At 32.1% G+C, this 21,970-nt stretch overlaps 1 protein-coding gene across 1 annotated transcript in view; it reads right to left on the bottom strand.

Moving 5' to 3' along the window:
• The window catches only part of LOC140442500 (uncharacterized), a 30,929-nt gene extending 9,663 nt beyond the window's left edge, over positions 1-21,266 (bottom strand). Inside the window, exons 1-4 of the mRNA XM_072533567.1 lie at positions 21,152-21,266; positions 9,960-10,213; positions 5,483-5,758; positions 1,897-2,285 (exon numbers count right to left, since the gene is read on the bottom strand). Of these exons, the coding sequence (XP_072389668.1) occupies positions 1,897-2,285; positions 5,483-5,758; positions 9,960-10,084 (790 nt within the window). The 5' untranslated portion in view covers positions 10,085-10,213; positions 21,152-21,266. The remainder of the gene's footprint in view (positions 1-1,896; positions 2,286-5,482; positions 5,759-9,959; positions 10,214-21,151) is intronic.
• Between the last annotated feature and the right edge of the window lie 704 nt (positions 21,267-21,970).

Below are 21,970 nucleotides of genomic sequence, written 5' to 3'. Positions count from 1 at the left end.
TCAGTGGTAGGTATCCGTGATGTTATTATGTATAAAATAAGTAAGAACTTAGACAAATTAACAAATATAGACAGAATGATTTGAAATATTTATTAATTATAATGTTTCTTTTTAGGAAACCATGTAATTTTAGAATTACCAAGAGACAATTTGGTTAAAAAGCAGATCTTAGATGGTCTGCGCCAGGAGATTTTGTATTTTTTAACTTTTTGATTGCTTTTTCTACATCTGACTTTAAAACGTTTGGTTTTCACTCTGCAGTGAACTCGTCGTGATTTGCATTATGGGGATCATCTGCATATAGACTTTGACAATATTTTCTCCATACCTCCGCAATCCCTTTCTCCTCATTTATAATATGTTGGTTTTGATCCTTTATTGTTTGTGAGATTGGTTTAAATTCCCTGGATAGATATCGGACTTTGTTATATAGCTCATGGAATCCATATCGGTTTGCATGTCTCTCTAGTTCTTTGCATTCCTCATTTATATGTTTATTTTTATCATCCCTACATGCTCTTTTAATTTCTTTATTTAACTCTGCTCCATATAGGGTAATATTCATCACTATACTCTGAAGGAACCTTTTTCTGTTTTGTTTTATTAGAGTGTTGTTCCATATCACTCAATGGAGTGCTTTCGTGGCTTGTTTTCCCCAGGCTATTTTCATTTCTATATCTTTCATACAACTACCACCTCAGCTTGATGACTTTTATACAAGTATTATCAGTGATCCTAATTACTTAAAAGTCTTGCAACTCATGTTTGTCTCATCTTCTAATTTTAAGTTTAAATCTGCAACCTTGGATTCAATACAGAAGTATCCGGTCTTACACAATTTATCTTGAGTCCCCTTAGCTTATATTCTTCCGTATGCGCATTGTTCCGCATGATATATACCATATTATATATATGGTAAAAAATGTAGGTGATAGACTATATCCCTGTTTGACACCTTTGCTTGAGGTGATTTTTTTTTGTTATTTCATTGCATAACTTTGTTTGCACTGCTGTTTTTTTTATATAGCCTTTACGTTATATTCACCCATTTCTCTCTAAAGTGAATTTTTCTCATTGCTCTTCATATTTGTTTCCTGGGCACATCATATGCTTCAATAGCAAGAATCTTCTTACAATAATAAAAGAAAAAAGAGATCAACACACGAACTATTATCGCGAAGAAAAAGCTGGATTCCGAAAAGCCAGATCGTGTCTAGATAATATATTCATCACGAGACAGGTAATAAAGAAGAACAAAGAGAAAAATATTGAAACACATAATGATCTTTATAAACTTAGAGAAAGCATATGATATGATGAGAAAGATATTTGTTAGATTGTTAGTTATTAAGATATTGATTATTTGTAATGTACCGTTTTGTGCGTCTTAAAACGTTTTATTTTGCATTTTTCATATTTATTCATAATGCCAAAATTAATCTGCATAGAATCATTTTAGTAGAACATCATACGTTCTAGAATACCGATGCATTAGAATCATGCCATATTCTAGTATGTAATAAATTACAACTTTTCTACCATTTTAAGGGTTTTTACCCAAATATTGAGTGACTAAACTCATGTACACCTAATGAGTATTGAACCACATTGCTTGTTTAACCTTTCTCAAAATGGAATCTTTACGCTTGTATTCACTAAAGGGGTAATACTCATTTCAGATAAATGTACTGATGATGGATTTGTTAGTCTGAAAACGTTCTGTTGTGATGTAGCCCGAAAGGGTCATTTTAATTATATACCTTTTACAACGGATTTTTAAATAAAACTTTTGTGGTTCATGGTATAGATACAGCCAACTACAGGAATTTTATTTTCTTTGTGGAAGTTTAGTAAGAAATTATAGTTGGAAATGTAAAAAATAAAGCCACACAATACCATGAAAAATTAATGAATAACATGAAAGTTGTTTATTGTATATGTTTAATAAAATAAATAAATGCAAAATTATTGTTTTACCCAAATCGCTAGTCTCAAAGACAAACTGAGGTATTTGAAAACCATTGGCAGACTCTTCTTCTTCTGGTTCTGGCTCAACAGAATCAACTATATCTTCTAATTGACAATCAACGTCGGTCAAAATTAACTCCATCATTAAAGACATCATATTATCTTCTTTGGTCGCGTGATATGTAATGATTTCTTTAAACATATCTTCACTTAAACTTGTGCGTTTATCTTTGATAAAGTGATTAAAATTTGTAGTTTTAACGTTAACTTTTTTTATTAGTTTGTCCGTCGTGTCTTCTTTCATGAGAGACTGGTACCTAAAAATATTTTTAAAAATTTTTTGCTATAAATTGCTATATAAAGTTGGTGATAAAAGAATGAATAGTAAAATGTATTACAGAAAATATAATTACACATTCTCTTTTTATAAGACCTTGCTTATATTACATGTTCATAAAATAATATCAATAGCAGAAAAGCCCTTAAAGAAATAACGTTAATTGGTAATTCCATTTATATAAAATTATACAAAAGGTGATAGTTATTTTTAATTAAATATTGCAATTCATGCAAACACAAACACGAAATTATCAAGTTTGTCAAGATTGTTTAAATCACTAACAGGAGATTTTTACTGTCATCATGGCATGTGTTTATCTTTTTAACCCTAGAATACTAACGTTTCTTTAACATACGTAAGTGCTAGCTATACGTAAATTCTACGTACTCACTGATTTAGGTCTAGTATTTTCTTTTTATTTCATGTCTAATTAAAACAAAATGGTTTCGTTTCAAGAGAAGTTTATTTAGGAACGATACAAATAAAAAACATTGAAATATTAATAATTCAAACATAAACAACATAAAATAGATACTTTTGACACAGAACAAAATCTTGTAATAATATGTACACGATAAACTTGTGCATATAATAAACATTACAAATATAGAAACAATAACCTTCTATTGATGTACACATTCCATATCATCATCATTGGTGCTACAGCCCTATAAAAGAGCCTCGACCTTCCCAAGTCTATTACGCCAGTCAGTTCTATCCATTGCCAACTGTTGCCAGTTTGCTGCGCCTATTTGTCTACCATCCTCATCTTCACCATCCCTCCATCTGAGTTTTGGCCTTCCCCTACTTCTACTTTCCACAGATTGCGACATAAGGATTCTTCTAGGAGGTTTGTTCTGCTGTGATCTTACCAGATGTCTTCCCCATCTTAGTCTTCCTATTTTTATAAAGGATACTACGTCTTTACCACCAAATATATGTTTATATCTGTGATATATCTCGTAGTTGTACCTCCTTCTCCAAACACTATTTTCACAGATGCCACCGAATATTCTTCTCAGGATCCTTCGTTCAAATATAAGCAGGAGATTTTCATCTGCCTTGGAAATGGTCCATGTCTCCGACCCATATGTCAACACTGGTTGTATAAGAGTTTTGTATATGGTTATTTTTGTTTTTTGGCTTAAGTTTCTGCTTCTCATATGTCTACTCAGTCCAAAATAGCATTTGTTTGCTAGGATTATTCTTCGCTTGATTTCTTTCGTCATGACGTTCTTCTTGGTGATCAGGGAGCCTAAGTATGTGAATTTGTCCACCACTTCAAAGGTAAAATTATCAACATTGAATTGGTGGCCGATTTCTGGCTTTATTGTTAGGTGTTGATGCCATTATCTTAGTTTTATCTTCATTTAGTTGCAGGCCCATATTTTTTTAGGCATTTGATAAGGTGGTATATATTTCTTCTAGCTTGCGTGTTGTGCGGGCAACTTGGTCGACATCATCTACATATGCCAACATTTGGGATAATTTATTAAAAATGTTTCCTCTGTTGTCTATTTGGGCATCCTTGATCGCCTTTTCCAGAGCTATGTTGAAAAGGAGACATGCCAGCGCATCTCCCTGTCGCAGCCCAACATGCGTTTCAAATGCCTGTGATTGTTCGCCCTGTATTTCGACTTTGCAAACAACTTTGTGCATTGTAGCCTTAACCAATCTTATCAGTTTATTGGGGATGTGGAATTCATCCATGGCTTCATACAATTTATTTGTTCGGACACTATCATAGATCGATTTGAAGTCTACGAAAAAAAGGTATGTGTCTATATTAATTTCATTGGTTTTTTTCATTCTAATTCATCGCCCTTTTTGTGTAGCGGGCAAACGATCCCAATACACCACTCTCTTGGGATTTGTTCCTCATTCCAGGCTCTCAGTATGATTTTATATATATGATTAGTCAGAGTAGCACCTCCACATTTAATAAGTTCTGCGGGTATACCATCACTTCATGGAGATTTATTATTTTTTAGGTGTTTTATTGCATCCGTTACTTCCTGAATTGATGGAGGCTCCAATGGTCTATTGTTGTTTGCTCCTGGGGGTGTCTCCGTTTTTATTTCTGGTATTTTCAATATATCGTTGTTTTATTCCTGGAACTATTCATTGCCAACACCCAACACAACATTAAAAACACCCATAAGGATTATATATTCATCATTTGGTGTCTCGTTTATTACAATTTGAAGGTGTTTGTAGAAGTTTTCCCTTGTGGTGGTATCTCTGTTGTTCTCTGGTGCATAGATTGCTATCACAATTAGAGGTTTGATATCCAATTTCACTTTTACAGTTACTAATTTTTTAGAGGTATATTTACATTCTTGTACTTGGTGAAAAAATTTTCTGTGTACTAACAACTATTTAAAACAAAAGTATTGGAAAATCTAGGAGTATATAGGATGTCATACGAAGACTGCGACAAATACAAGTTAGACGAGAAGAACATCGAAATGCCATAGAAAGAACAGAGAAAACGTCATCCCTAGCACAACATGTCATAAATATAGAACATAAACATATGTATGACAAGTGACATATGTCATCATAGAAAATTAAGATAATCAAATTATCAAAAAATTGATATATTCATAATGAAATAAAGAATATATCGAAAACTCTCTTAAATTAAGTTTTATAAATCTTTTATAATCTAAATTAAGTTTAGACAGTCTCCGATAAATTTCTTATTTCATCATAAATTTCAATTCATCAATTTTCTATGTATGACATATGTCATTTGTCACTTTTTTGAGGAATCATTTAAAAAGCAGGTGTTCGATTTCCCCCATTTTATCTGCTGCTTCGACCAACAAATGGTCGGATTCTGACATCCGTACCATAAATATATGTTTTTTCTTGTGGAGTCCAGTGTACTGTTTTGATACTTGACGTAAGTAAAATATTGTAAACTTTAAATTAGTTTATTTATATTAGTGTTCTATGGCAGTGTAGCTCTGTTCCGGCTTTGTAAGCCGAAAGCGCTCAGCTAGGATATAAATATTTACAGACTTCAAAAATACTTTCTTTTCCATTTTTTAATTGGCCTAAATTTTGGTACTGTTGACTTTGGCTAATACCGTATAAGGAAATATTAAAAGCGATTGAAGAAAACTATTTCAAAAGAATATAAAAAAACCAAGTAAAATATATACCAACCTAGAATAACTAATTACAGCTAATAACATTTTAGTCTCAGGACTACATGGGTCGATAAGCTCGGCAAGTTTGTCTTTCGGAGGAAATTCTAGATCTACTTCCTCGCAAATCGATTCCTCTTCTTCTTCGGTAGTGCACGACTCAACATCAAATATGCTCTCAATTTCTATATCTGGGCTAATTTTTTCTATCGGTCGTTCCTCTATTTCTTCAAAATTGGTGTAATCTATTGATTCAAAAGTAAAACTAAGCGGTTTCTTTAACTTTGAAATATACCTGAAAACAAAGTTAACTTAATTTTATATAAAAAAAGCACCAAAAAATCAAATTATCACCTTAAGTCAAGAATTTTATTAGGCACTAAAATATTTCGCATATAAGGTATAAGATTATATAGTACCCCAATTGGGGCAGTTTTAATTAGCAACAATTAACACTAGAATCGTTTTGTATATTACATAAAAAAATTATTGTCATGTATACAACTCCTTTATCCTCAGTTGAAACGTAATTAATAACAAAAATATATTGAGTCCTACACAAATTTTATTAAAACAAATAATCATCGTTCTGTCGTATATGTTGTTCGACTATACCGGAACTTCATCTTTTATATCAGGTGTCGGCAACCACACTACAGGAAAGAGCTACTTAAAAAATCCTAAGCACCAAAGATCTATCTTGTTTTAAAAACCTTTATTATAGACGTACGCTTAAGAGAACAGGAAGTAAAAGCTAAACATGGTAAAAAAATACATACCTACGTATTTTGTTTTAATGGGAGGATTGACAGTCCAACATGTCTGTTAGTTTTTTAAAATCCGGTTGGTAGTTTGTTATTCCTATAGTTTATTTTTATGAACGAGAGAGTAATTAGCATAATTTTAACTGGTAGCTCTGACCACTCCATGGGCGTGCTCAAGATTAATTGAAAAATTACTTTGAATAATTGTAAAAAATAAATGAATTATTTCAGTGTTATAAAGTGTTATGTGTATGTAAACAAAAGTGACCTCTTTTATCACACACTATATTAGAACTGACTGGCCTACATTAAAAAGGGTTTTAAAAAATTCACATTTTTTTTAATTTTTAAAAATTACAAAAGAGAAAAAGAGTTTTTAAAACCGTCTAAGGTATGTTAAATAGATGAATAAAAATATTAATATAAAACTTACAGCTACTTGTTACAAATACAAATCAGATTCAGAAGATGAACTTTCAGAACCAAGATTTATAATAACTGGCTCGATCATTTTATCAGTAATATTGTCTAGCTTCCACATTTTTTCCTCTTCTTTAATAGTGTGATTTACTGCCTTTTCCCAGTTTTCAGGTTTTACATTATTTACGGCCTCCAAAAACAACTGTTTAACATCATGAATTTTAAAAGTGGTATTTTTTCTTGAAACTTCACTCTTTATCTGTGCCCATACCAGTTCAATCGGGTTTAATTCACAATGATATGGTGGGGATCTAAGTACTGTCATTCCACGATTTTTGGCAATTTCATCAATTTCGTATTTTTTAAATTTTTCTTTATGAAGGGCATACAACGAATAAAGTTCCTTTCTTATAGATCCGGGATGGTACGTAATATTTTGTGAACTCAGCCAATTCTGCAAGTCTTTTTTTAACCACTTGGTTGTGGGCAGTCCTTCTATAAGTCTGGAGTGATAACTTGCATTATCCATTACTATTACACAGTTATTAGGAAGAAGATCTATCATTTGTTCGAACCATTCTTGAAAGACATCAGCGTTCATGTCTTCATGGTAGTCACCGGTACGAGTTGATTTAAAAGTTAATAAACCACCTTCAACAAAACCGTCTGAACTGCCAATGTGTACTATTATCAGCCTGCGTCCCTTTCCTGATGGTGGGTTTAAACCAGTAGATAAGTTATTTACAAAAGCGTGCCTTTGACTTGTAACAGTTTCATCCTGCCAAAATTTATTTGGTGTATGACCCTCGTTGATCCATGTTTCATCAAGATAAAATATTTTTCTTTTTTGGTTTCTCATTTCCTTTATGGTTCTTAGAAAATGTCTTCTCCATATGACAATATCGCTTCTTTCTAATAAAATAGACTTTCTGGGATTCTTTTTCCAGCGGAAGCCTATTTCTTTTAAAAGTTTCCATAACGTACTTCGACTCATTTCTGGGTAATCCTTATCATCTCGAACTGAGACAAGAACTTTATCCAATGTTGGAAATTCTTGTCTAAAGAAGAATTCATGCACTTTCCGTCGAAGTCCTTCTTTAAAATGATATTCTATTTGAAATTTTGGTTTCCCTGGAGCATTACGTGGCATTTGAAAACTACCACATTTCTCTTCTTTAATAACTCTGTAAATCGTAGATTTCCCAACACCAAGTGTATTGCTAATTAACTCAACGGTCTCATCAACACTTTAACATAAACGTTTGTCTGTAAATGATTTAAAACAATTAAATATTAATGTTTTTTCATTAACTGTTAGAGGACCAATTTTTCGACGTTTACACGGCACTTCCAAATTTTCCATAACACTAGTATATACAATAAACTGCACCTTGCAACTGAAGTACCTACTTTTAGTGAACTGTTAAGAATTTTGAATACGCCACTTGGACCTTCCTACAAAATGGAAAAACCCACTATCACATTTTCTGTGGAATAAGTCTAGAAGGTAATTATCTAGTCAATTACTGTCGTAGATTCCTGGAATTAAAGAATTAAATGTTTGATTGTTGAAACCCTTACTTCGTGGAATGCACTCATTTCAGATAAAATAAAACGTTTTATTTTATCTAAAGAATTAAACTTTATTTTGCAAATAGGTAGGTACTTATTAAACTTTTATTGGTTATATATAACCAATAAAATAAACATCTTACATTTCTTGCAAATTCATTAGTACCTGTTAACCTCCATCACTCCGACACTGGCAACCTTATTTAGGGATTAGTAAACCTCACAACTATTGTATTCTATTCTGCTCCAACCTTTATACCTGGTGGTCATACTTAATTTAAAATTGTTTTCCTATATACTTCTGTAAACTTGTTGACAAATATCTGTTTTTCATTGAGTCACCCGTATCAACAGTTTAGGGATTTGCATACATAATTTATTGTTTTATTACTCTCTCATACAAAAAATACACTATAGTCTAATACACGAGTCCAAATGTTCATCCGTTAGTCGGCTTCTGTATTTGTTTTTAATGAAGTTCATGTTTGAAAACGTTCATTCACAAAGGTAGGTGGAACAAAACAGGGCACTAATTTTCAAAGCTACATTGACTAGGATTGGGTATTTCTGTTTAGACACTAGACACCAAAAATTTTCTTTTCCGGAAACGCTCTTCAAACACAAATCATTCTGCAGTGTGACTATTTCTAATTCAGTCTCTGGTCTGCTTTCGCTGAAATGCTGTTCGTTGGTTTGGGATAAGCTTTCTGGTCAACATTTCTATATATCTCTCTCCTGTGTAAGGTTGAACGTTTACTACTTCTTTTTCGATTACTTTTTTTAAACAAGGAAAATGTTTTAAATTTCCTTTCAGTAGTCGGAAGTCATTAAACAAACTACTGTCTAATGACTTCCGACAGACATTACCAGTTATTTCTATCTTTAAATATTGTAGATAGGATTAATGCATGTTTAACACAATAGTTTGTATGGCGAAATGTCGAAACAGTTCAATTAATCATTAAGATTAGAGTACAAGTGCAAAAATATCTAATAGTCTTCAAACTTTTACTAAATATTGTAAACGGTAAAATAAAACTGCATCCAAATACACAATGCATCAAACTTCTGGATAATTTCTGCACTTTTGTTGAAAGTACACATAAATTAAGTGTCTTCCCGGCTATACTGAATAATTACTTGAATCATAATTGGCTTATTGAGTGCACAATTTTGGTGGCGAAAAATGTCGATGTTAACGAAATTAACTTCCAGATTTAACAGCTATTACCAGGCAATCTGATATCTTTTAAATCAGTCGACAATATTGTTAATGAAGATGAAGCCGTAAATTATCCAAAAGAATTTTGATGATATTGATATGGTATTTAATTAACTCTGTTAAATAAATTGAACATAATATTAGCCGTATAATAACCAAGCCACAGCAATGCGTGGCCGGGTCAGATAGTATTTTTATAAAATAATGTTATTACACCATCTATTCTAAAATTATAACTGTTTTATATTTTGGAAACAATATATTTTATTCAATGAATTAAACAAAAATGTGCTAATGCTAATATTGAAATGAATTGTGCATTTGATGTAGTTTTACATTTAATAAAATATACCCTATGGGTGATTGCTAAAATGGTCCCGAATTTTTATAAATATTTACAGGATACTATTAAAAGGTAAATGTATACGAATAAAATAATAATGCTCAAATTTGGTCATTTTTATACGATGAAAAAATGCTTTACATATTGATTTTAACCCTATATTTAGAAAACTCACCTAGTTTCTCTATTAATCTCCTCGAATCGATCGTTGCTCTCGTCAACCATGATTTCGTAAAAATACCATCCAAACTCAGTGTCATTGTCTTCAACATAACTACCGTCACTTTTGTATATTCTCATACTTGGCGATTCACTAACGTAATAAGTTTCAGATATCACTCCTATAATGACTTAACTAGGATTAAATGCTCGGCCTAGTGGTCAGGGTAAAAAACAAGGGAGGGTCGCTTCGCAGATCATTGGCTGCTCCTAAGAAAAATTTATGGGGTTAAACGGTCTATCTAGTGACTTTTATATACTGTCGAATACAAGTATTTTTTATTTTCTCATTATTAAAATAGATTAAACTGCTTATTTTGATACTGTTTCAGATCAAAATTTATAATGATTCCAACAATTTTTTTAAACTTTATAGCTCTCCTATTTATTTCTAAGCAGAATTTTTATAATTTTTTTAAGACCTGATATTAACCATAAACAAACAGCTCTTTACACATTATGCAAGTAATCAAAATAATCACTTTAAAGCATTGGATATTTTAGAGCAAATGGCGAATAAGACAAAACACACAAATTACAAAACCTAATGGTGCATGGACTAAAAGTACCAAAGAAAAAGCGGACATACAGTACGTTAAGTTTTAAATTAGATATACACTCTATAAATGGCAACACCGCGCTCCGTCAACTTTCCACGATCCTCCGTCGACCCGTCGCCAATAATTTGTCATTAATGTCATTATACAGTGGTTTTTTAAAGCAATAAGAGCGTAGATTTTAAATTTATTTCTGTAAACAACAGATCTGTTTATATGTCTGCAGAAAAAGCTCGAATAATAAAATAGTTTTGTGATGGTAATTCTGGACAAGGAGACAAGTAAGACAAGGAGACACCATCTCTCCCAAACTATTTACCCTTGCTCTAGAAGACATTTTTAAGAAACTAGAATGGAACAATAAGGGTATCAACGTCGACGGATCATACTTAAACCACTTGCGATTCGCAGATGACATAGTTTTAATAGCCGACAATATCCAAGAACTAAATGATATGTTACAACAATTAAATGCAGTTTCAGGAGCGGTAGGCTTAAAAATGAACTACAGCAAAACAAAAATACTGAGCCGAGACCAGACAAATATAACAATACAAAATCATACCATAGAAAATGTTGAACATTATGTATATCTAGGTCATGTTATCAAACTAGGAAAACCAAATCAAGATGCTGAAATTAAAAGAAGAACACAACTGGCATGGGGCGCTTTCGGCAAATTAGCATATATCTTGAAAAACACCTCCATTCCTGTAAACTTAAAGAAAAAGGTGTATAACACATGCATACTACCAGTTTCTACTTACGGCTTGGAGACAGTAGCCCTTACCAAAAAATCTGCTAAAAAATTAGAAACAACGCAAAGAGCAATGGAACGAATCATGCTTGGAATATCACTAAGAGACAAGATTAGAAACACCGAGATAAGATGTAGAACGAAGATTAGGGATATTGTGGAAGAAATTGCAAAAATGAAATGGCGCTGGGCAGGTCACGTAGCCCGATATAATGACAACAGGTGGACACGGAGAATTCTAGAATGGAGACCAAGGACGACAACAAGAAGCACGGGAAGACCTCAAAAAAGATGGGTAGATGACATAAGAACAGTGGCAGGCAAACAGTGGAATAGATTGGCGCAAGATAGAGAAAGATGGAAGCAATTGGGAGAGACCTACATTCAGGAGTGGATGGAAAATGGTTGACAAAGAATTCTGGACAAGGGTGTGTAGATATATTTTCTGTATTTTTTAAAAAGAGACCAATTTCTTGCATGTAGAAAATTCATAATATCGTATTACGAGGTATTGGACGCGGGAAAACCAACACAGAAGTGTTGTTTACCGAACTCAACGTTCTCAAAAAGTTAAGGTCTGAACTGGCATTTTAGGAGACCAAATAATAGGTCTATTTTTTATTGAGGGCAACTTGAATAGTAGAGTATACCTTGATTTATTACAGGATCATGTTCTTTCCGCTATTCTCAATCATCCTGATGTAAATCTGGTGAATGTTTGGTTCCATCAAGACGGCTGTTCAGTTCACATCGCTCGAATCATTAGGGAATACTTAAACAATACTTTCCCGCATCGAGTTGTCAGTAGAACCTTCGGAGTACGGAGATTATTTTACTTACTTAGATTACGATGATGGGTCAAGCGTGGCCCATTCTGATTTTATTTATAAGGATGTTTTAAATAGTCAGTATTATTAAACAGTATCTTTAATTCAACAAAAAATACAGAAACATAAAAATTATAATCCTAAATTATTGTATTTAAATTTTTTAAGATAGTTCACCATCCTGGCCTTTTTGGCATTAGTTGCGTTTAATTTTGACAATATGGACTTCTTCGCGTTTTTAATGAGTATAACAACCAAATATTTTACACATTTCACATCCTTTTGAATATTTATTGTCACTACCCCTTTAAGAATAATAACGACCTCGTTTTGTTACAGATTGCGGCACTTCTATTTGCTTTTTTACACTAACACCGGTGGTCTCTATTGCAGCGATTACGGATTTATGGTACCCGGAGGATTCTTCTTGTATTGCTTTAGCCCTTTGTTTTATATTGGGCGAGGTTAGTTGTTTTCCAAGCTTCTCCAGAAAAAGTTTTCTGCGATGTTTTATATTTACTAGGGTGGTGAATTCCGGATTTTTCATATTCCATAGAACAAAAGCATTGTTGCTCTTTTGCATGTGTACTCTCGGATCAATTTATCTAAAATATCAACTCCACTTTTGGTTTTGTTATAATCCAAAATAATATTTGGTTTAAACTTTTGGTATTCACTAGAAAGTTTATATTTATTGTTTAAGGTCGATAATAATACAACAAACTTGTTAGGCAGGTTACATATTAAACTAAAGTAGGTAATGTTTCTGGTGAACAAAAATTTTGAAGATTACAGTGAGCGATCTGTCATTTCAAGCCATGATTTGGGTAAACTCTTCCTATTTTTTTTGATAGTACCCAAAGGAGTTAAATTTTTGTGTAAGAGTTCTTCAGATAAAGCAATATCGGTAAAAAAATTATCAGTTGTAATATTTTGACCAGACCTATACCAATGTTCTGCAAGTGTTTTTACAACTCATGGGCCTTGGTTACGACTAGAATTCTTCAGGTTAAGAAGAGATGAGTTTATCCATTAAAAAGAGATAGGATGGTTTAAGGAATTATTTTAAACTTCTGACGGATGTATAAGGTTGATTTGAAAATTGGCTGTATACTGTTGATTCGATGTGTGTCTTTGATAGATTCTCCCAAAAATGTTTGCAATATCACTAATCGATGTTATGAAATTATTATTTTCTTTCACTCTTGAAATTGTGTGAACTGTGAAAACCAAATATTTTTCTAACTTTGTTCTAGACATCAGAGAAAAGGGTATTGCTAATAATCTCCGATACTTACTTATTTTATGAAAATGTTTTAGCAGTTTTGACAGTTATCTATGCCCTTGCTTTTAGCATTTTAAACTTTACTTTATTTTCGAGTGTTTTATGCTTTTTGTATTCGCTCCGTGCGTGACTGACGCGACACCTACCGCCTTCATCTGACAGTTTTGGACCTACCAATTTTTAGGTTAAACATATGACATATGTTTGACATTGTTAAATACAGGCGAAATTGACAATTATTAATAATTAACTTTTTAATTATATTTTTTCAGTTTATGTACAAAATAAATGTAGTATTAAAAACTGGGTTTCTCAAAATTCATCATAATATATCTTTTTAACCCCAAACGGAAGAGAAAAGTTGAAAATCTAGTACTGGCAAATCAAGTTTTTCACGTGAAAGAGCATATAATTAAAAACAGTAATAGTAAGAGTTATGATATAAAAGCTAAAGTCATCAGGCACTCTGCAGTTAGCTTGAAGCCTTATAAAATATTATTTAAGGTAAATTATTTTAATATTTTTTATTTTAATTGCATAAAAATTATGTTATTTCCTTTTTCATATTAATAGCACGGATCCATCTTTTTCTTTTCTCTAATTTATATGTAATCTTTGGGAACCTATAAAAACTACACTTATTATTTTTGCTATTATTAGCACAATTAAATACGCAACATGTATTTGCACACATTTTTGATAAAATTTATGCGTAAAAAGATAGTGTCCAATTTTGTCATATTTCGCCGCTACGCACGCTGGCATCGTTTCAAGGTACCCCTACCATGGTCACGCACGGAGCGAATAGGTTTAGGAATAATTTACTATTTATTCCACCACGGTACAGGACGATTGATTTTTATTATGTAAATATATTTTTTATCTTAATTTTAAATACGGAGATAAGAGCTGATAACGTTGCACCTCCGATTGCAGAAAACTATACATACAAATGATAGCGTCTAGTTTTTAGTAAAATTTGTCAAATACACCAGTAGTAGGCAAATAGCAAACAACCATTATGCAGCTTTCATTTCATATTTCATATGTAGGTTTATTAATATGAATAGAGGCATCACTAGGTTAATATCAATGGGATGTAAATAATAATAAATATAATAAAAATACCCCTAGTTACATTTTTGTTAGGTTTAGTAAGTAAAGTAAGTAAGTAAGTTTATTTAGAATTATTACTAATGCAGCAATGTTGTTATCAGTTAGTAACGTTCCTCTTTTCTTAATCGTCGTGAAAAAACAGCTTTATTTGGGATATACTTTAATTTATTTAATTAGGATTTAAATAAAACCAAATGTATGACAACATCTAAATACCCACTTCGATGTAAAATCGAAATTAATGTGAAAATAATAAAGCAAAAAGCAAGGTTCAGATATCTGGGAATAGATATAACTAGTTACGAAGATGTTGAAGAAGAAGTATGACAACAAAGCTTAAAAGCAAGTAAAGCGGCGTGATCTCTTAATGACACAATCTGGAAGAACAAACACCTAAGACAAGATACAAAAACAAGAGTCTATAAAGCAACAATTAGACTTATATTAACATACACGGCGGAGACAAGATCTAACACATCTAAAACGAGCCGACTACTAGAAACAACAGAGATGAAAATACTTCAACGAATATCAGGGAAAAGTTTGTTGACTAGGGAGAGAAGCGAAAACATAAAAAGAGCATGTAATATAGAAGACATACATGGATGGGTGACAAAACGGAAACAGAAGTGGAACAAACACATAAGTAGAATGGCGGAGGATAGGATAGTAAGAATAGCACGATATAAGTCACCAAATGGACGAAGAAGTACTGAAAGACAGACTGAAAAACAGGCTTTAAAGCCTACATACAAGAAGGAAGAAGAAGAGGAAGAAGAAGAAGGATTTAAACTCGCATAAAAACTATAAAAAAAATATAATAACTCAGTTTTTAATACCCGTGATATTTTTAGTCTAAACTAAACTAATTAGTTTACTTTGAAATGCATAGCTATATCATAATCTATTAAAATGTGCGTGTAATCTATTAAGATTACGAGAAATAGAGGAGTTCCGCTACTGGGCAGAAAATATTAGGTCATTCTCAGGGGAAATTTTAGTAGGTTTCACTATGAATGTCCGTAGTATAAAGTAACTAAATCCTATTAGGGTAAATGTCCGATAGGTTTATCTAGAAAACGTTATCTATTTATTACGAAACTCTCGACCTTAATCGTCATAACATACCGTTTGTTTATTTTGTGTTTATTAATAATATTAAACATTATACCGAAATAAATAAAACTCATCAAAACAATTGGATTGATTTTTATTTATTCTTCATATATATATATATATATATATATATATATATATATATATATATATATATATATATATATATATATATATATATATATATATATACATATACTATTGTTTTAGTTTTCTGAGATGAGATTGTCATATTAAATTCTTTTGATATTTAGACTTTCTTCATCTTGCGCTATCAATATTGCGTCGTCTGCGTAACAGAGTATTTTTGTTTCTTTGTTTCCCATTCTGCATTCTTTTTCTTTAATAACCATTTTGATGATTTCATCCATGATCAAATTAAAGAGCATGAGACTCAATGAATCCCCTTGTTTTCGCTGCCGATTTCTATAGGTTCTGTAAGTTGTCCATCTGTTCTGACTTCTATTTTATTGTTGTGGAAGATGTTTTCAATAGTTTTTATAATATTTAGGGGAATTTCTCTATTATACAAAAGATGGATTACATCTTTGAGTCTAACTTTGTCAACCGCTTTCTCTAGGTCAATAAGATACAGAAATGCTGGTTTATTGTGCTCTATTGATTTCTCAGTAATTTTCTTTATAACGATGAATATTGCATCTGTACACTATCTTCCACTATGAAAACCCTGTTGTTTATCTGCTAAACTTATCTTCTGATTTATAAGCACTTGTAAAATTTTAGTTGTACATAATACGTAATAGTAAGTAAATAATTAATAAAATGCCAAAAAAAGTGCAACTTGTAACATGATACTTTCAGGGTCATTTGATACGTGAAGTAATTGATTTATTTATTGTTGCCTTCGAAAATAGATCCTCACCAGGTGTTACAACACCAAAATGGGAGAATATTAAACATGCCGTAATGCTGGCAGGGAGAGAAAATTTAACACCGAAAGAAAGGAAACATAAAGAATGGATGAATGAGGAAATACTACAGTTGATGTGTGAAAGAAGGGTACACAAAACAAATAGCCCGATAAGATACAAAGAAACAGATAAACTGATAAAAAAGAAAATAAGAGAAGCTAGAGAAAGATGGCTAAGTGAGCAATGCCAGGAGTTGGAACAACTGGAGCGAAAATATGACTTTTTTAATGTACACAAAAAGATTAAAGAAATGACAGGAAGGAGAAGAACAACACAGACAGGACAGATCAAAGATACAGATGGTATACCCATAACAGATTTACAACAAAAAATGAATCGATGGACAGAATACATATCACAACTTTTTGATGACAAAGATAGACAAGAAATCTCAAACGAATATACAGATGATACAGGGCCTGATATAATCAGAGAAGAAATAGATTATGCAATCAAACAAGCGAAAAGTGGTAAGGCCCCCGGTCCTGATGAAATTCCCGTAGAACTGCTCAAACTTATGGACGATGAATCTATTAAAATACTCCTAGATCTATTTAACACAATATATAGAACTGGAATAATACCTAGGGAATGGCTCCGTTCGACCTTTATACTACTGCCAAAAAGGCAAATACAAGGGAATGCAGCGAATATCGTACGATAGCTTTGATGAGTCATGCTCTAAAATCTGTTCCTGAAAATAATCCATAATAGGATCTATAGGAAATTAGACGCAGACATCAGTAACACTCAGATGGGATTCAGAAAAGGGCTGGGTACAAGGGAGGCTCTGTTTGCAATGAACGTTCTCTTACAGAGATGCTTAGACATGAACCAAGAAATTTACACCTGCTTTATTGATTTCGAAAAGGCCTTTGACAAAGTACAACATGAACCACTAAGACAAATTCTAATAAAGAAAAATATAGACAGCCGAGATATTCGAATTATATGCAACCTATATTGGAATCAAACAGCAAATGTGAAGGTTGAGGGTAGGCTAACAGAAGAAATTCAAATCCGTCGAGGAGTCCGGCAGGGATGCATCTTGTCGCCACTTTTATTTAATCTGTATAGTGAAGCTATTTGTGAACAAGCACTCGAGGAAGAAGATCTTGGTCTGATAATAAATGGTGAGACGATCAACAATATAAGGTATGCTGATGATACGGTTCTCCTAACGGGAACGCTAGTAGAACTACAACATCTCGTTCAAAGTCTCAATATATACTGTAACAGTTACGGCTTGAAAATTAATTTGAAAAAAACTAAATTTATGGTAATCACGAAATCAAATAACATCAGAGCTAATCTTGTAATAGACAATACAACGATTGAGCGTGTGTCCTGTTATAAATATCTAGGTGATTGGATCACAGACGATACTGATCAAACAAAAGAGATTAGATGTAGAATAGAAATCGCTAGATCAGTCTTTAATAGAATGCGCAAACTCTTTTGCAATCGTGATATCAACATAAAGTTACGAATACGAATGCTGCGGTATTATGTCTTTTCTACCCTGTTGTATGGAGTAGAGGCTTGGACACTAAAACAGTTGACCACAAAAAACATCGAAGCTTTCGAGATGTGGTGCTATAGGCGCATTCTCAGAATATCATGGATGGACCGCGTCACTAACACGCAAGTACTCCAAAATTTAGACAAAAGATGCGAAATTCTAAATGAGATAAAAACTAGAAAGATGGAATACTTGGGGCACATTGTGAGAGGTGAAAAGTACGAACTTTTAAGAAATATCATGCAGGGCAAAATTAAGGGCAAAAGAAGTGTGGGAAGAAGAAAAATATCGTGGCTTCGTAATCTACGTGAATGGTTCGGGTGTAGTTCGATTGAACTTTTTAGGCGCGCTGCTAACAAAGTCGCAGTGGCCATGATGATTTCCAATATCCGCTAGGAGTGGCACGAGAAGAAGAAGAAGGTGTTACAACAGTTAAAAATACCATTAAACATTTTCAAGCTTCGGGATGTGTAAACAGTTGTAAAAAGTGTCATGAAGGTAACAAACCACGTGTTAGACCTATCGATGAGAAGCGTCAAAACAGGGATATTGATATTTGTGCTTTTGTGGAAGCTAGTGAACCCTGCAATAATGTACAAATTGCTAAGAAAGTTAACGTGAATGCTCGAACTGCCCAGCGAGTTCTCAAAAGGAATAGGTATCACTGTTTTAAGATACAACCAACACAAGAACTGTTTCCGGAAGATAACTTTATGCGGATGGAGTTTTGTGAATTTATGTTAGATAAACACAATGAAAATGTAAACTTTTTAAAAAATATTTTGTGTTCTGACGTATCTTCATTTCCATTACATAAAAAATACAATGCATCCGTTGTAAGGTATTATTCTTGAAAAAATAAGCACCTCAGTTAAAAGTTAAGTTAAATGTTTGGACTGGGATGTTAGGCCACCATATTGTCGGTCCATTTTTTATCAATGGAAACCTAAACGGACCCAAATATTTACAACTTTTACAGAATGAGACCATTCCGGCAGTTCGACGCCTTCCCGTTAATTTTCAGGAGGTTTATTTCCAACAGGATGGGTGTTCGGTTCACAACTCTAGAGCAACTTTGACTTCCTCAATCAAACGTTTCATGATCGACTGATAAGTACACGTGGTACGATTAAATCGCCCGCTAGATCCTGTAACTTAGCGCCTAACGATTTCTTTTTTTGGGGTTTTCTGAAAGAAAACATTTATAGGCATCAGTTTGAAAGGGCCACAAACCTAGTCGAGTTAAGGGCAAAAATACTTTATTTCTCTGCAAGCATTACACCAGCCCTACTCCAAAATATGGGGAGAAATCTGTACTAGAGATTTGGTTACTGTTTAGCACAAGGAGGTGGAATATTTGAGCCCTTAATTCATTAATCTGCTTTCCTAAGTTTTATTTTTTGTTAAGTACATTTTACAAAGTTTTTAGGTTCTTAATTAGGTAGTATTTTTTATGTTTCACTTTGGAAGAATTTTATTGTTTTTTTTTATTTAAAAGTACAAACGATGCTTATTCTGATTTTTTCTTTTTATTTGTCTTATTGTTATAAGGATATTACTTATTTACTTACTTATTTATTTGTATTGCTATTAAGGCTGAAAAATAACCAAAAAAGTAGTTTTAGAGCATTATAATAAAGAGATTATATATTACTATAGAGATGGGATTGCAATAAATCTTAATTCCTATGTTCAACAAAACAATGTCGTTATCTGTATACTCCACAATAAAATGGGATTTCAGAGAGAATGAACAGAAGCTTATTAGACAAAGTAAGGACCAATTTTGCTTAAACTAATCGTCCAAGAAAGTTATAGGGGGAAGCAATGATGTGCTCAGCATATGAGTTAAATAGAACACCAACTCAAGCAAATAATGAAGGAACACCTACCACGAGATGGTACAATAAACAAGATTTATTAAAAAATGAAAGTATTTGGAAGTAAAGCACTCTTTTTTCAAGAGATTTGATGAAATGTTAAGTAATTATAATGAAATCAGTAAGACCAATATGTATACAAATAAGGAAACAAAATAAATACAATATGAAAATGAATTGCAAGGAAGAATAAATAATATAGAAATAGAAATTCAAGATGATGATTTAAAGGAAGCTAATAAAGATGAAACAGAGAATGTTCAGGGAATGCTGAAGAATGCATGCCAAAGATAAATATAACAAAAACAGGAACAAAAATAAAAGCATCCAAAAATTTAAGTGAATATGGGACATACAGAAAATGGTCATTTATGCTAGGAAGATGTCATAAAAGATCCAGAATGGGTAGAATATATAAGAAAGAAGCTACTTTCACATGAAAAACTAAATAGGTACATGTGCAGAAGTAGAATTACCTAAACATAAAAAAGCTATCAAACAAAATAACTTAAAAAAAAAGGATGATTAAAGTAAAAAAGCCAGAATAGTAGCAAAAGGTTTACAAATTAAGAAGAAGAGTGAATTTGAAGCAAATGGTTGTATAGACTGAAATAATATCGAAACTTACTAGAATGTCTGACTTCTTTAAGAAGTTGATGAAATGAAAAGAATTTTTGACGAAGGATGAAGCATTTTCGGCGAAATATTGTAGAGTTTTGGCCAAGTACTTGGCAAATGATTGTGTAGGGCAGTTTTATGCACTGACAATGAAACATAGAGAAATATCGGGTTAAATTTTGGGTAAGCCATATATTCGATGTATTTTAGACGACTTTTCGCTAGAAATTAGAGATTATTTCATGGCAACATTGTTGTTTGTAGATAGGTAGTAGAATTATTAGGAATTGGTATGTAGTCTGAAGTATTAATAGGATTTGAGAGTTTGTTAATATAAGAAGAAGTGTTTAAAATGACGGTGACATTTCTTTCACCCGCTGGAAGAATGATTAGATTTGGATTTAAGTTCTTTCAGGGCTTTTTTCTCGGATTGACATTGCTAGTTATCTAAGCATCTTCATAGCATTAGAATAAGACCAACAATTTATTTTAAAATCAGCGTAAAAAGACCAAATAATAAAAATTAAACAGTACTTACAATTAAAAATAAAAGAGTACCAGTTATCTAATAAATCACATACTTTGGTTAAATATAATTAAATAATAGTAAACATACTATGCGTTGTCATATTGATGAGTATTCAGACACCTATAACGATAGATATATCTAATCAAAAGATTTTAAACAATCGAAGACGAATTTATTGATTTAAAATATCTCAAGTAGGTAGAGCATAATCTCTTACAAATTGATAAAATGATAAGGAGATATCGATTTTTTAGGCTCTCTAGAAACAATGACAATTACTGGTTATTGGTCTCGAAATCCAAGCATCTAAATTTCAAACCTTTAGGGTTTTCATTTGGAATTCGAGACCTCAACTAGTTACAACTTTTTTTGACCTTATCAAAAATGGACCAAATTTTTTTTTGAGAACTTTTTGAATTTTTTATTTAATCTTACCGATTTTTATTTGTTATAAACAATTATAAACTTTAATTAATTTTTTTATTTTGTTAAGATGCATCAATTTTATCTCGTTTATCGATGTGTGATGATAGGTGTTTGGGGGACAAGTTAGGTAAAATTAATGTTGAAGAGTAAGTAGTTATGTATTATGTAGAATTATTTAAAAGTTGACAATGAGTTATATAATTTTAATATGTTAATGCAAGTATTGTAATTATTTTTAAATAAAATTCAATATATATATATATATATATATATATATATATATATAAAGTAGTTAGGTATTATTGACACGTTATGTAAAATAAAGTTTTATTTTGGGGTTGCAGTCATTAATAGGGCAGGAAAGTGAAACTCTTTGTTCTAGCTTTTGCAAAATTTATTTGC

The sequence above is a fragment of the Diabrotica undecimpunctata genome, chromosome 5 (assembly GCF_040954645.1).
Source record: "Diabrotica undecimpunctata isolate CICGRU chromosome 5, icDiaUnde3, whole genome shotgun sequence".
Classification (NCBI taxonomy): Eukaryota; Metazoa; Arthropoda; class Insecta; order Coleoptera; family Chrysomelidae; genus Diabrotica; species Diabrotica undecimpunctata.
Note: the sequence above shows the minus strand (reverse complement) of the source record. Positions and strands in the feature narration are given on the sequence as shown.